At 37.2% G+C, this 16,329-nt stretch overlaps 1 protein-coding gene across 1 annotated transcript in view; it reads right to left on the bottom strand.

Annotated features, from left to right (window-relative positions):
• The window catches only part of FIG4 (FIG4 phosphoinositide 5-phosphatase), an 87,391-nt gene that overhangs the window by 50,456 nt on the left and 20,606 nt on the right, over nucleotides 1–16,329 (bottom strand). Inside the window, exons 5-10 of the mRNA XM_039351182.1 lie at nucleotides 15,296–15,346; nucleotides 13,050–13,198; nucleotides 10,988–11,116; nucleotides 8,168–8,268; nucleotides 6,320–6,482; nucleotides 1,550–1,647 (exon numbers count right to left, since the gene is read on the bottom strand). Coding sequence (XP_039207116.1) covers nucleotides 1,550–1,647; nucleotides 6,320–6,482; nucleotides 8,168–8,268; nucleotides 10,988–11,116; nucleotides 13,050–13,198; nucleotides 15,296–15,346 — 691 coding nt within the window. The remainder of the gene's footprint in view (nucleotides 1–1,549; nucleotides 1,648–6,319; nucleotides 6,483–8,167; nucleotides 8,269–10,987; nucleotides 11,117–13,049; nucleotides 13,199–15,295; nucleotides 15,347–16,329) is intronic.

Here is a 16,329-nt window from a genome sequence, read left to right as displayed (position 1 = left end):
GAAAAACTCCCTGCTGAAATATAGCCAATCAACATAGACAATGTTGAACTTGATTGATGATTCATTGATATCAGAATTCGGATGCCACAATGTACACTGAACATTATTAATCTTCCCCTATTCTTCAGTGTAGAAGAGCAATTTAACCTCATGTTAAAATCATAAACTAAGATCAGGCTTTACAAACTAAGATTTGGTACTGGGCAAGTAAATCAATTATGAAAATTACGATTTTATAATACAATTGTTACCGTCTTTTGATCACTACTGAAAACTTCCAATTTTCTCTTCTAACGTAGAAGGAATAAAAGAAGCATTCCAACCTGAGAACCTCTATAGAATTGTACAGAGAACCTCTATACGATTGCTTATTATCAAATTCAATTTTAGCAAGTTCATGGCAACTTTTAAAAACTTTGCTTCATATCAACATCTTTTTCCTCCATCTAATTTATGCTGAAGAACTAAAAAGGTCTTTCCCTTAATCTGTACCTCCAAAGAGTGGGATAAAAATGGTTAATCTCCAAACTGATGTTGGCATTGGTTTTTTTCACTCAAACTCTGCATGCTTCCTCAAGAGATACTCCTTTCCTTACAGCAATGCCTAGAAAGATATACAGTGCATTCAGAAAGTATTCAGGCCCCCTTCACTTTTGTCAATTTTTTTACGCTGCAGCCTGATTCTACATTGACAAAAGTGAAGGGAATCTGAATACTTTCTGAATGTACTGTACATCCATGCATCATTTGCTAAAATCTTGAGTTCTGAAACTGGTATGTAGGATATATACATAAGTTAACTGTGGATTCTTAAGAAATCTATTTCTTGCAAAATATTTAGAAGAAGCAGAAAGTTTATTATAAGAACTGACTGTTATCCTCGGTTTGGCACATTTAGGAACATTTAGGAATTATATTTCAAAATGTATGAATGTACTCAGTTTCCATATATGCAAAGACATAGCTTAAGATGACAGAAATTCTTGATCACACTAAACACCGCATTAAGTCACTAGCCATTTTTATTTAAAACTCTTTACCAAAAGAAATAATTTATTTTACTCACTGACAAGTTACAATTAAAAAACCGCAAAAGGGAAGCATAGCTCTGAGAACTTGTCTCTGAAATGTCAAAGAATTTTGGTAGCAGCTTTCCATGGGAATGCTACATGGATTGGAAAATAGAAGTAAATACAAGCCTCCCTACACAAGGTAGTAGCAATAATACCTTCAATAAATACAGCTTATAGTCAGCGTTAAAAATTTCCAAGGAGATTAATAAAATGAATAATTAGAATGTACTGAAAATATTAAAGCAAAAATATTTCACAAAATCATCAAGACTTACTTGAAAATAGATCAGGAAAATGATCCCATGTACATTATCACTTTTTTGTAGTATTTTTGAATGGTTTATAAGATATATAATTTATCTTGATTTTTCTGACTGCCAAGATCTTGGTCTTTATGGTCTCTCTCTCTCTCTCTCTCTCTCTCTCTTTCCAAGAGCTGACAACATTTAGGAATTAACACAAGCAAAAATGTTTACCTTCACAAGATTCAAAATGATGATCGGAGAGCCAAATCTCTGGAGCATTTGATCAAAGTGAAGAGCAGCTACATGAGCAAATGGATCTGCCTGATCCACTAGAAAAAGAATAATTCATATTACAAGAACAGATCCTAGGATCTTATTAGGTCTTAATATGCTATACATTTCATTAGCAATCTTCATTGAAACTACAAAGTAGATGGAAGCCAGATGATCAGGACAGATGATACTCTTTTCCTCTCATCTATTTTTTAATAAAATTTTCTAAATCTGGAAAGTGAAGTGATTTCCCTACACACACACATACACACACACACACACACACACACACAAAGTTCTTATATTGTTATTCAAAGTTCTTTTGTGAAATGATAACATACACACAAAAAATAATAAGTGATCTATCAATTAAAATAGAGCTGGAAGGGACCTTGGAGGTTTTCTAGTCCAGCCCCCTGCTCAAGTAGAAGACCCTGTACCATTTTAGACAAGTGACTGTCTAGTCTCTTCTTAAAAACCTCCAGTGATGAAGCACCCATAACTCCTAAGGGCAAGCTATTCCAGTGGTTGATTGTTTCTCCTTAATTTAGGTTGCTTTTCTCCTTGATTAGTTTCCATCCACTGTTCCTGCCCTCTGGTGCTTTGGAAAATAAATTGAACCCCTCCTCTTTGTGGCAGCCTTTCAAATACTGGAATACTGCTCTCATGTCTCTCCCCCCCCCCTCCGGTCCTGCTTTTTTCTAGATTAGACAAACCCAAATCCTGCAACCGTTCTTCATATGTTTTAATCTCCAGGCCGTTAATCATCAATTGCTCTTCTTTGCACTTTTTTTTTCAAAGTCTCAACATTTTTTTTGTAATGTGGTGACCAAAACTGGATGCAGTATTTCTTGTGTGGCCTTACTAAGGCTTTATAAAGTGGTACTGATACTTCATGTGATTTTGATTCTATGGCTCTGTTTATACAACCAAGGATCGTATTAGCTTTTTTGGCTGCTACCACACATTGCTGTCTCATATTTAAATGATCGTCCACTAGGATGCCAAGATCCCTCTCACAGTTACTGTTTTGAGCCAGGTTTCACCTAATCTATACTTGTACCTTTGCTTTTTCCTGCACAGGTGTAAAACCTTACTTTTCTCCACATTAAATTTCATATTGTTGGATAGGACCCATTGTTCAAGTCTGTCAAGATCTTTCTGGATCCTGAACTTGTCTTCTGGGGTGTTGGCTATTCCTGCCAGCTTAGCGTCATCTGCAAATTTAATGAGTTCCTCTTTCATTCTCTCATCTAAGTCATTTATGAAGATATTGAACAATACTGGGCCTAAGAAGGAACTTTGTGGTACCCCACTGGTTAGTTCCCTTCATGTAGACGTCGTATTAAGAGCTACTTGTTGAGTATAGATTGTTAGCCAGCTACAAATCCATCTGGTGGTGATCCCACATTTTTCTAGCTTACCAAGAAATAGGTTACGGTCTACTTTGTCAAATGCCTTGCTGAAGTCTAAGTATACTATGTCCACAGCATTTCAGTGGTCTACTAATTTAGTCACTTTGTCAAAGAATGATATAAGATTGCTTTTGCATGATCTGTTTTTAACAAACCTGTACTAGAAAAAAGCACTGTGATGCATGTTAAGCAAATACTTCCCAACAACTCACTTGGCTGACAGTGTTGGAATACGATATTTGAAAGAATTCAGTGCAGAAAGGCACTCTGGTTTCAGATCTACTTTGGCCATACAGAAGTATGTATAAAAGACATAGGTTCTGAATTAGCTGTAATTAGATGAACGAGCATGACCTTGTAACAGAAACAGAGTTCCCACTTCACTATGGTTTTATCTGTTGCATTTAAATTCTACTGTTTCCCCTGGAGTTCAGAATGGTATGTATGTAGTACTGACCCTTTCAATTTTACCTACTAACTTACTGATCTCCTCAAGAAAAAAAACTGAACAAATAATGGCTTGCAGTCAGTTATTATCACTTTGATGATAAAATGGTTTGATCCACTATCTTATCAAAGTGCAACCAGCAGAGGTACAATTTCCAAAGATTTTTACTTCTTTCTGCAGCTTCCTATGCCACTTATGATGTTGTTCAAAAAGCTTAACCAACTGGGCAGCATAGATGGGATAAAGGGAAAAGAAGGAAATCTTTCTTAATTTCAGTATCTGACGTTTTACTGGATCAATGAAGTGATACAATTGCCTTTTTACTTTCTTTTTGGATGAGTTTTAAAGCACACAGTGCAACATATTTTTTTAATCCCCTGGCTCCATCTTATATAACTACTTGTGATAGATAAAACAAATCCATAATTCAATAACACAATATTACACATTTTCTATTTGAGAGCAAAAGAAGACAACAAAGCAGCAATGGTTTTATGCCTGATTTAGCCTCTAATTTGTCTTTTAAGTTCTGTTCTGTTAACCTAAGCAGCCTACAGGAAGAAGCAAGAAATATTATTTTTTCTATGTAAGTGATAGGTAATAAAGATAAGTACATGCTTTTGATAGCCAGTTAACTAAATGATTATATTATTGAATTTCTAAAAAAAAAACTGTCATAGCTCTGTTGGTCCAACACTACACCCATTGTCATGCCTTCGTCTGAGCCTGAATCTGCGGAGGAAAATGAACTGGAACAGGACCCTATGGAAGCCGAGGGAGAGATGTCTGTGGCTTCAGAGGAATGTGGGGAAGAGCAGGCCAGGGCAGGCCAGGGTCCTTCAGGATTGGAACAGGAGGAACAGGAGAGCCAGAGTTCAAGCGATGAGCAAGGGCCACCCCCACCTGATCCTAGAGCATGGAGAGTGGAGAGAAGGAGGGAACAATGCAGGCAGGCTCAATTACTCAGGAGGAGAGCATCCCGCCCTTCTCTACAAGGAAAACCTGGAGATTGAGATTTAAAGAGACGCTGTGGGGAGGGGCATTTGTTGGGAACAAACGCTGATTCTTGGGAGTGTTGTGTGTTGTTGCTGATCTCTTGTTCTGTGATTTTTGTTTGGAAACCTTGAGACTCGAACTATTGGATTGACTGACCACGTTACTTGAATGTTTAAAGACCTCGGACTGTATTTCGGATTCTCTCTTTTGAAAACTGCTCAGGCAAGCTAGGATTCAAACAGACTTGTTAAATTTATGTTTTCTTCCTTGTTACATCTATGGCCTTAAGTACTTTCTTATGCTAATCAGACTGCATTTGAACCTACTTTCAGCCAGAGTTGGTTGAACGGGTGTGTGTGTTATTTGCTTGGAGGCTTGCCAGCAAATGTGGGAGCACCTGGGGAAAATTTGGAGCAATAAAAGAACTGTTTGAATTGCCAGCTGACTGCATTGCCTCTGTGCTGTGCCCTGGGTCATCACACCCATCCCTGCACGGATAATACTTATTACAGGTAGTCCTCAATTTAGGACTGTAAGAGTCTGCCCATTATGGTCATATGTTGTCACAATTAAGTGAAGCATCTTATCTAATGACACTTCCAATTCAATTATTAAATGAGCATGCGGGTTTTTAAATGGAGCATCGGGTGGGAGAAGCCCTTAGAAGCCTAGCACAGGACCAGGCTTGCCTGCCAAGGTCTCCCCCATCCCTGAGGCACCTGGTGCCTTGCTTCTTGTCCCTAGGGGCTCTCCAGGGTTCAGCCTGCTCCCATGAGGTGCAATGCAATGTGATGCTCAACTTTCTTGTACAATCAGGGCAACGTCATGCTATCCTCCTAGTACCATAAGTAGTATTTCTCATGAGACTATAGGGGGCAGCATTTTTAAGGAGGCTCCACACACTCCACAAACAAACAGAACTTTCTTAAAAAGTCTTGCAAGAGATACTACTTGCTAGGACAGTGATGGCGAACCTTTTAGAGCCTGAGTGCCCAAACTGCAACCCAAAACCCACTTATGCATCATCGAGTGCCGGGTGGGTGTGGCCCATTGGCTGGGTGTGGTCAATTGGGTGGGCGTGGCTGCAGTGGTAACAGCAGACTGGGTGGGACTAAAAAGTTCAATCAATCAATTCCAACTTTGTAAGATCTCTTTTTTTCTCATGAGAAGATGAAACTGACTGAACTTTTTTTTTTTTTTTGCACATGGCGGTGGAGGCCTAAAGCAAAAAAGTTTTATAAAACCCAGATGAAGGCCTAGGACTGGGGCAATGGCACACGTGCCCACAGAGAGGGCTCTGAGTGCCGCCTCTGGCATCCATGCCATAGGTTCGCCACCACTGTGCTAGGAGAATAGCACAAGGATGCTATGAGGCCAGCAGCCTCTTTAAGAAAGCTGAGCCTCGCATTGCATCTAATTAATATATTTATTTTGAAAGAATAGCCTTTCCCTCACTACCTACCTTCACAAGCTCTGTTCCTAATGTAACAACAGATCCTGTTTAAATTTCAATTGGGAGGTTATCTGCAAAACTAGCTGGCTGCCCTTAGAAAAGAAAAAAGAGGTGTGCTAAAGTGTGGGTGTAAGGAAGAAAATATATTTGTCTATGTCTTAAAATGCCTTATCTATAAAATATTAAGAGGATACATGGCCACTTTCCTAGGATATGATAGTATAGATTGCATAACCAGAGTATACAATATATTAATGCTATCACTTAGAAAACTTTTACCAGTACAATTTGCAATTAGCTCTGACTGGTCAAAATATTATTTTTTCCATCTTGAAACTACAGCTGGAAGCACAAGAATCAGTAATTTACCAACACATAATTTGCACATAAGCTACAAATCAATATTTTGTACGTACGTGTAATTGGTGGCTTAGGCATCATAGTCGATATGTCTTGAGACCAATACAGAGGGACTGAACCTCGCACTTGGACATAAGATGAATAGCTTCCAGCAGAAAATGACATTACTGAAGCATCATAAAGTATTTGCTCAGTTTCTACTTCATTTGCTACATCTCCCTGCATGAAAAAAGCAGTAACTTTATGATACTTCAAATTATCAACATCCTCTTCAAAAGTATCATCACTCAATTGTCACCCAAGTTTTCATTTTAGCATAGGAAAAATTGATGGATTCACGGGATTGATTATGATTCATGGCATTGTCTTAACCATTCAACAATAATTTCTGTACCTCTAGATCTAAATAAGATTTGGAAAAATGTCTCACTAATTTCATTTTGCTGTCATCTACACTAAAATTGTAGTTTTTCCTTCTGTTCCTAAATCTACAGTTTACTCCAAACCAGATATCATGACTGAAGGAGAACACTATGCCACGGAAGTATCTAACTATGCACCTCCCATCGTATGTGGTTCCCTGAAAAGAATTCTGCTGTGCAACTAGAAACAGAAAGTCACTTTGATATACAGTAGACTGATATTGATGGAGTGAGGCAGATGATCATGACATTAAACATACCTCTATTTAAATTCTGTATCAATATGATTGATTCAGAAGTGCCACTGTATTGATGGATACACTACCACTAAATAACATACATTCTTAATATCTACAATTCTTAGATATTATTCACATTTGCTTGGAGCTTGCTTATCTGAAGTGTCCATGGGGCAATTGGAAGAGAGAGGAAAAGAGTGAAGGAGGATACCAACAGCAGAACAGAGAAAGCCCACAGGGATTAAAAAATATCATACCACAATCACTGATCTCCAAAACTCAGGGGGAAAAAGCCCTTCTACCTTAATGCATAATTAAGAAATTTGCTTGCGCAAATGAGTATCAATATTTTCTCAGACATTAAGAAAAAGAAGATCAAGCAGTTTTGAATAAGTTCTTAGGTTTGCAACCCGATTAAACAGTTTGACCTTGAAGCTCCTATGGATTTATGATAAAAATCTGAATTCTACTAACTTGCAGTGTTTTGTCAAAGAAATCTTAAATCTGAAATGCATAAATGAACATTCCTCTGGGCACACATACACTGCAATCATAAAATTACAATACACATAAGTATATTGAAAAGCCTGAAATCACTGCATCTAACAATAACAGACGCAGAGGTTTTGTAATTTTATTTAAGATGATCAATCTTATTAATAAAACAAATGAAGTATAAACTAGCTTGTCTGGGACCTCATTATATACACTTGCCAAAACCAAGAAAAAATATGATTTAGAACTTTAGATTTGCCTAAATCAGTGGTTTTCAACCTGTGGGTCGGGACCCCATTTGGGGTCGAACGACCATTTCACAGGGGTCGCCAAACAAGGCTGTCCGCCATTTTTTCCCCCTGGCACCCAGTGATGTATAAGTGGTTGGGGGTCACCACAACATGGGGAACTGTATTATGGGGTCGCGGCATTAGAAAGGTTGAGAACCACTGGCCTAAATAGCAAAAAACAGTTATCACCAAGTCCAAGCCTGGGGGGGGGGGAGAGTACATCTCATGCAACATTTTCATACAACAATGAAAAAAAACTATACATGTTATTTTAGAATAAGTACTGTATAAATAACTTAGATGTGTAATTATAGATGAAGAATCGATTGTAAAATGTGGAACAACTTGATAAGAATGTATATACTGGAATGTCACGTTACATCCAATGTTTTTTAATTGTATTATAAATAAAATTTTGAAAAAAAAAACAATGAAAAAAACTCTATTATATGTATTACCTCACAGTTTGCTCCTCTCTTTAGAAACCGTGTTCCAGCAAATTTACTTGATCTTCTGGCTATTAAAGTGACATACACTGGGCGACCATAAATAAGCAGTTCTTGGAATCCAAGATAAGGTTTATAAATATATGTCATTTACTACCCCACATTCTTCTTTTAATTCCCTTTTAGTCCTGGCATATACATAAACACAGAGCAGGTGCACCGTTCTTATTTAAAAAAAAAATGTTGTTTTAGTCTAGCAATATGACATTTTAATCTTTCAAACTAACCTAATAAAAAACAAGAAAGGCAGAAATTCTACTTAAGAGCTGAATGGAAAAATATCAGGCCCTGCTGGTCAAATTGTATGTTTTGTGCATCCCTTGGTGAAGACAGGTTAACATAACCTCTGCGTGATACAAAATTAAACATTGTATCTTTTGGGAAATCTGAAGTACATTCAACCATTTAAAGATTCAAAATAAGATTCAAAATAAGAAAAGAGTGAATACAGCAGGTGCAGAAGCTTAGATGCCATTCCAGTTGATTCAGTGTTGCTTTTTTAAAAAACAAACTACACTATATAGTAAAGCTATCAATAAGGCCTCCAAATCTGTTATTCATCATGCTTATGGCACAATTAGCCAGACTTTCAGAGGTAAATAAATACTCTGACTCTTCTAAATCTCTGGTTGGGATCGTTGTTCTTTCTATTTTAATAACCATGGATTCCTTTAAGCAACTATCCAAGGATTTGAAAATGAAGGTAATTCACTCTTACAAATCAGAGTAAGGTTTATTAAAAAAAAAAAATCTAACTACGTTCAGTTGGCAATTTCAACTGTGAGAAACACTGCTTAAAAAGACCAAATTTTTAAGCTATTGAATTCAGGACAAGATAATAAACCAATCTCTACTAGCATATCATCTTGCCAATTATTAATCATGGAGTGGCTTTATTATTCTCTGAGGTTGTGCAACAGTCACTAATGCAGTAAATATTATGTGACCAAACAAAAGAACAGATTGTCCCAAAGGTGCTTTTCCAAAAGGCAACTGGACTTTTGTTTTTCCTTGAAGACATTTCAAGGAGAAACAAAGAACTGAAGAAACTTCTTGGATGAGAAGCAAATTGTCTTCAAGGAAAAACAAAGTCCAGTTACCTTCTGAAAAAGCACGTTTGGGACAACCATGACCTGGATGACTGAGAATCTCCATAGACCAGAGGTAGGCAACCTTGGCTCTTTTATGACTCTTGGACTTCAGCTATGCTGGCTCAGGAATTCTGGGAGTTGAAGTCCACGAGTCATAAAAGAGCCAAGGTTGCCTACCCCTGCCATAGACAAAAAGAACAGATTCAATTAAATATTAACATGATGGCATTTTCCCAGTTTTCCTTGAAGAATATTTTTGAGCTAGACAATTTCTGTAAGGAAGAGTGGAGGAAATGCCAAAAGCCAGGATAGAAAGACTATAAAAGTATAAACTGATGTATGATTGGTAGGTAATGTCAGAGATATTATCTAGAATATATCCAGGTATTCTAAATGTCTGTTGTAAATACGAGCAACATGAAGAGACATTGTATCATGCTTGGTAGACATGTAAACATTTTTTTTAAAAAAATGGATTCAAATAAACACATTCATACGAAGGATTTTAAAGAGTGATATTCAATTAAAGCTAGACCGTTTCCCCTTAGAATTGATGGATACACAGTTAGAAAATGTCTTGGAAGACTGTTTCAATTTATGATCACTGGGCAAACACTATTATATGCACAAAGGTGGAAACATTCGGCACTACCAACCATGAATAGTTGGTAAAATTGACTGAACCTGCTGAGATAACCAAATTGAATTCTTTGATTAGAGAAAGGTCACTATTGACATTTATCGATGACTGCAAACTCTTTATGGACTTTTATATAAAAAAGAAAATTATTTTCTGACTTTGTGTTTTGTTGATTAGAAAAAATAGTCTATAGAAAGAAGAGAAATATGATGTAATCCTAGAGAGACAGATTTGATTATAATTGTATGTATAACTGCCAAGAGGATCAGAAGCTATTTCTTATATTTTTGTTCATGTCTACTGTTTTTTCTTTTTTTCTACCTCTTTTGTCTCTTTTTTATTTTTTATTTTTTCTCTTTCACATTTACTATGTTTTTCTTTGAATATACTTATTATCTATATAAAATCTTTTAATTAAAAACTATTTTAAAAAAAGGAAATGCACAAAAATCACAATGCTCCAACTTCAACTGATCTAAAAGTAGAAGAACTTTTCTTAAATCAAATGTTGGATGTAACCTAGAACAGTTATGTCTTTACTCTAAAATAATAAATAAGGTCTCATTTACTTTGGTATATCCATGTCCATTGTTCTATTATATTAAAAATACATTTAATAGTAATTAGGTTTTGTTAGCTATTCTACTATCTGCTCCAAAAGGAGTAGGCTCAATTATTTCACAGTGAAGTCCGACACAGTCATTGTGGTAGGAAATGAAGTCTTTATTTGGTCTTTATTTCTTCACTGGCAACACTAACCCCATTCATGATTTCTCGTAATAGGCATGCTTAGAATAAGAATTTTCCTTCTTTATGCTTCATTATCTGCATGTAGATGAACACTGAAAATTTGTTTTCCAGCTCTTAAGATCTAAGAGGTTCTTTTTAAAACAGCTAATTAATTTGTGGGTGAGTTTAATAACCACATACAAAGAACCTAAGGAAGGACTTTATTGTATGTTACCATGATTCAGTTTTCTTTCTAGAATAGCAATTTGCTGTTACTGAAACAAACATTAATAACTAACAGAAGAAGGATACTCGACTGCCCACAAAATCCATGAATAACATACAAAAGCCAGTCTCGATGAACTGTAGTTTTGACAACATCAAGCAATTTCCCATTCCATACATATTTTCTGTAAGGTTCACTGCAAATTCCAAATACACCTGAAAAATTATGAAAAAAACAGAACATTATTTTGAACCTTAAGTTAGACCAGTGGTTCTCAACCTGTGGGTCGGGACCCCATTTGGGGTTGAACGACCATTTCACAGGGGTCGCCAAACAACGCAGTCCGCCATTTTTTCCCCTTTTCCTTAGCTGTGCTACTCCCTTTTATTCTATTGGCTTTTGAAAGCCAATAGAATAGACTCTCTTGAATAGAGTCTAATTCTATTGGCTTTCAAAAGCCAATAGGAATTGTCCAGGCTGTCTCTGCCCTGCTGAGCCCGCCAAAAGTCCCATTCTGCAAACGGTGTTGCACCAGTTGAGTAGTCCTCAACTTACGACCAGTTGAGTAGTCCTCAACTTACGACCAGTTGGGGGTCGCGGCATTAAAAAGGTTGAGAACCACTGAGTTAGACGAATCATTGTTAGTTTATACCACACACATGCAGTAGCTATTTTGATACGTATCTTCGTTTTTTAACTTGCAATATAACTGGTGAATAAACAAAGGCCAGAGATTCTGGCCATGCTAAGGATGTTATGGAACACAAACAAAAAGAGCCATATAATGTCTGAATCATTGCATCAGATTAGACAGATCAGAATACCAGAAACATTTTGTTCACTGCTACTGGAAACAAGATATTTATCTATATTACTTTTTGATCTGATCTAGTAGAGTTCTTCCCTTTACACTACAACACCAAGCAAGGTCTGTGCTTTTTTAAAGGGGAAAAAAGGGGGAAAGTATATAAGCCACTTTTCAAGAGCATATTCCTTGACACAAAAAGACATACAAGAAAGTTCCCACTCTTCTCCACTTCTTTAAGAAACTAGTGGAATTCAAAACTGTGTTGCTCTATTGACGGAAGGCTTTCAGCAACAGCATAGGAAAAGTGACTACTGTTCCTAATTCTATATACCAACGCAAATGCTTTATGACACGGGTGTCAAACTCGATCACATCACGTGATGTATCATTACGTACCGCAATGTCTTTTTTTTTTTTTGTCTTTGCGGAGCTGGGGTGGATGTGGCCTGCATGTGATGCATCCAGCCCGTGGGCTGCCAGTTTGACATCCCTGCTTTATGAGATCTCACAATCTTCTATTTGACAGAATTGGAAGACACTAAATGCACCCCTTTCTACTACATTTAGGGAAGCTATCACTAGTAAAAGGGCACTACTTGGCTTCCATTTGCTTTCTTTATAGAATGAAACCCATATGCAATCTTCCTCACAATTATGTAGTATTTACATACTGCCTAGATGAGACTATAGGCCTACATAAGGTTCCCAGCTTATGACCTCCAGATATAAAGAATTGTAACTTGTAGAAAACTCTGAAGTTGAAGAGAATTTTTCACACATTTACAGTCGTAACTTGTGGGAAGAAATAACCGGTATAAATAATTAAGCATGATTTAATTTTAATTACTTCACACAGGTGAGCTAAAAACTGAAGGCTTTTAATCAATTGTCATTGTTTATAATCCAAAGGTATCAGAGAACCGCAATATTTTTCCCATTAGTGTGGACATTAGTATCTATTGGTAGTAGTTATATATCACTAATAGTTTATAATAGATTATAGATATTATATCACTAATAGATTATAAATTGGTTTATAAATTTCTTATAAATAAATCCATAACCACTGATGTTTTTATATAAATGAATTTTTGTAAAATAGTAACAATCACTTGTCTAAATGATTATCTTTATTTATATGCTAACTTAACCAACATAAGGGATCAATAATTTGTAGAAATTGTTTTACTTTAAAAATCAAACTAGGTGTAATCGACATTTTATGTAATACTTTATTAACTCTGAACGCTTTCAGTGTGATACTGATTAACTTAAAAGAGGTCTCTGCAATTAAAAGCATTAAAAAAAACTGGATTTATTTGTATGCAAAGGATACTTACAATTTCCATCTTGAGTAGCAAGTCCCTCATCTTCAAAAATATCAAAACACTCTTGACGAGTTCGTGTTGTTTCTTTTTTAAGTACATCTAGAGGCATTCTCAAAACAGTAAGGTTATATTGAAGGGAGTGGGACAGATCATAGCTATAGCTAAAGTTTGGAGAAAAATAAAAAAAACTGAAAATATTACTGGCCATCATTCTGTAAAGTTTTCAGTTATCCAAAACAAGATGCTTTAATTTACAGTTCTGTGTCATCTAATTGTACAGTTTCATAGTAATAAAATCCCAATTAATCCAATGATAATGACCTGTTCATTCCTAACCTAATTCTAATTGCACACTTACTAAGTATCTCCAATGTCACTGTATTCCAACTTAAAAATAGTCCTTGGGTTACAATAGCAATTGGGACTGGAACTACCATTATTAAGTGATAAGATCATAAAGTGTGATGTCATGTGATCACGTTGCTTAGCAATAGCACCTCTGGCAGTCCCAGTTGCTATAGTTAAGTGATGACTGCACAGGTTGCTAAGCAACAGCCTCACGTGACTGCGGTTTTCAACATCCTGCCGGCTTTCCCATAGACTTTACTTGTGGGAAACCGGCAAGAAACATCAGAAATTGCAGTCGTGTGATCACAGCTTGCTGCAACACTGTAATTGTGAGCTGGGTACCAAGCACCCAGATCACAGTCATGTGACTGTGCAGATGTTGTGACAAATGGAAATAAGTACCTGTCGTAACTCCCTTTTAGCACTATTGCAAGTTTGACCAGTCACTGAAGGTCAAAACATGAGGATGATCTGCCCTATTATATTTCCCCTGACTACTCAAGTCTTATTTCATATGACAAAGTGGACATAAGCAACTGTTATGCACAGCCATTTTAGTTTCTTTTGACAAAAAAAAAAAAAAAACATTCCTAGTAACAAGCCATCTACTCACTACCCTTCCACTGGAATTTGCAGATCTAAAAACTTCTAATGTAATAGTAATAGTAATAGTAGTAAAGTTGGAAGGGACCTTAGAGGTCATCTAGTCCAACCCCCTGCTCGGGCAGGAAACCCTACACCATTTCGGACAAATGGCTGTCCAGTCTCTTCTTAAAAACTTCCAGTGTTGGAGCATTTACTGCTTCTGGAGGCAGGCTTTTCCACTGATTAATTGTTCTCACTGTCAGGAAGTTTCTCCTTAGTTCTAGGTTGCTTCCCTCCTTGATTAGTTTCCACCCGTTGCTTCTTGTCCTGCCTTCAGGTGCTTTGGAAAATAGCTTAATTCCCTCTTCTTTATGGCAGCCCCTGAGATATTGGAATACTGCTATCATGTCCCCCCTTGTCCTTCTCTTCGTTAAACTAGACATACCCAATTCTCGCAACCGTTCCTTATATGTTTTAGCCTCCATTCCCCTAATCATCTTTGTTGCTCTTCTCTGTACTCTTTCTAGAGTCTCAACATCTTTTTTACATCGTGGTGACCAAAACTGGATGCAGTATTCCAAGTGTGGCCTTACCAAGGCATTGAAGAGTGGTATTAATACTTCACGTGATCTTGATTCTATCCCTCTGTTAATGCAGCCTAGCACTGTGTTGGCCTTTTTGGCAGCTGCCGCACACTGCTGGCTCATATTTAAGTGATTGTCTACTAATTTCCTCCCCCTGAGATAGATGGTTTCCTTTAAGCTTTATTATTTTTCTAAACCATGTTCAAAGCCTCCAAAATGCTGCCAATTTAAAACCTTCTCCTACTTAAATAATATCATATAATCTTTCAGAAAATATGTACACTCCAGAGGAACAGAAGACAGTAGAACAACAAAGATCGGGTTATGTATACTGGAGAAAAGATAAGCAAGAGAGAAAGAGAGAGAGAGTTGTGTAACTTACTCATGGGGATGTTGTATTTCAGCCATTGACACGATTTATGAATATTTTAAGTATACTATTCTAAGACAATAAGAGAAGGAAATGTGAAAAATCTAGGTCATCCTCAATTAATAATAAATCAAGGAGCCCTGGTTGGGCAGTGGTTAGAATGCAGTATTGCAGAATTGCCCAGACTGGAGTTTGATCCTGATCGACTCAAGGATGACTCAGCCTTTCATCTTTCTGAAATCAGTAAATGAGGATGCAAATTGCTGGGGGCAATATGCTGACTTTATAAACTGCTTTTGTGTGTGTGTGTGTGTGCTATTGCTAGTGTTATTATTAATAATTCCAATGAATATTTCAAATTAGAAACATACCTGAAATAAAAATTACTAGAGAGGTCCACATTCTGAAAAATTCGGAGGTATCTACAGAAAAAAAAACAAAAGATAATAAAAGATATTTTATGCAGAAAGAATATGCTGTCTTTGGCACTCTCTATTAAAACCTTTTGTACCACTATATCAAATAACATCCTTTATTATGGTCAGTGATCAGATGTAAATACAGTTCAGTAACAATATTACAGAGGGCACGGGGAATGAGATAAAGATAGGTGAGTAAATTACACACAAAAAAGGAGAGGAAAAATAAAACTATGTAGGAACAAGAGCAGCAGACTGCAGCATAAATAATACTTCACTATTAAGTACAAGCTATATTTGTATATGATGGTCTATAGCAGGGCTTTTCAACCTTTTCACCCACTGTACCACTTTTAGGATATGGCAATATCCAAGTACCACCAGTCGCCTAGCAAGATGTCAAAAACTTGACAAAAAAGAGGAAAAAAGTGATAAAGTACAGGTAGTCCTCGACTTACAACAATTCATTTAGTGACTGTTCGAAGTTACAATGGCACTGAAAAAAGTGCCCCCCAAGCCACAGCTGAGCAAGACATCTGCCTGCCCACCCGGCGGCGCTCTTCCTCTGTCCGAGGTTTTCATTGTTGTGAGCATTTCTGTTGAGGATTGGCAGTGGGCGTGCGGTGGGGGGTGTTTGGTTTTTATTCCCCCCATCTGCTGGGTGGTTGCAGCAGGTTTTGGTCACTTCACATGACCCTAGGACACTGTGACCATCATAAATATGAATCAGTTGCCAAGCATCTGAATGTAAATCACAAGACCCTGGAGATGCTGCAACATTCCAGCTGATCGGCACTTCTTCTGGGCTCAGTAGAAGCACCAGGATCAGCGCTGCTTTCCAACTGATTGGTGCTTCTTAAAGGCTCAGCAGAAGCACCAGGATCAGCGCCGAGCTCCAGCTGGAGCCTGGCACTGATCCTGGCACTTCCATTGAGCCCTGACAGCCCTGTAGCTCCAGCCATCTCTCGCTCAGGCTTGTGCAGTGC

The sequence above is a fragment of the Crotalus tigris genome, unplaced genomic scaffold (assembly GCF_016545835.1).
Source record: "Crotalus tigris isolate CLP2741 ecotype Arizona unplaced genomic scaffold, ASM1654583v1 scf7180000018371.15429387391:27106975, whole genome shotgun sequence".
In the NCBI taxonomy this organism is placed as follows: domain Eukaryota; kingdom Metazoa; phylum Chordata; class Lepidosauria; order Squamata; family Viperidae; genus Crotalus; species Crotalus tigris.
This window is presented reverse-complemented; position numbering and strand designations above follow the sequence as displayed.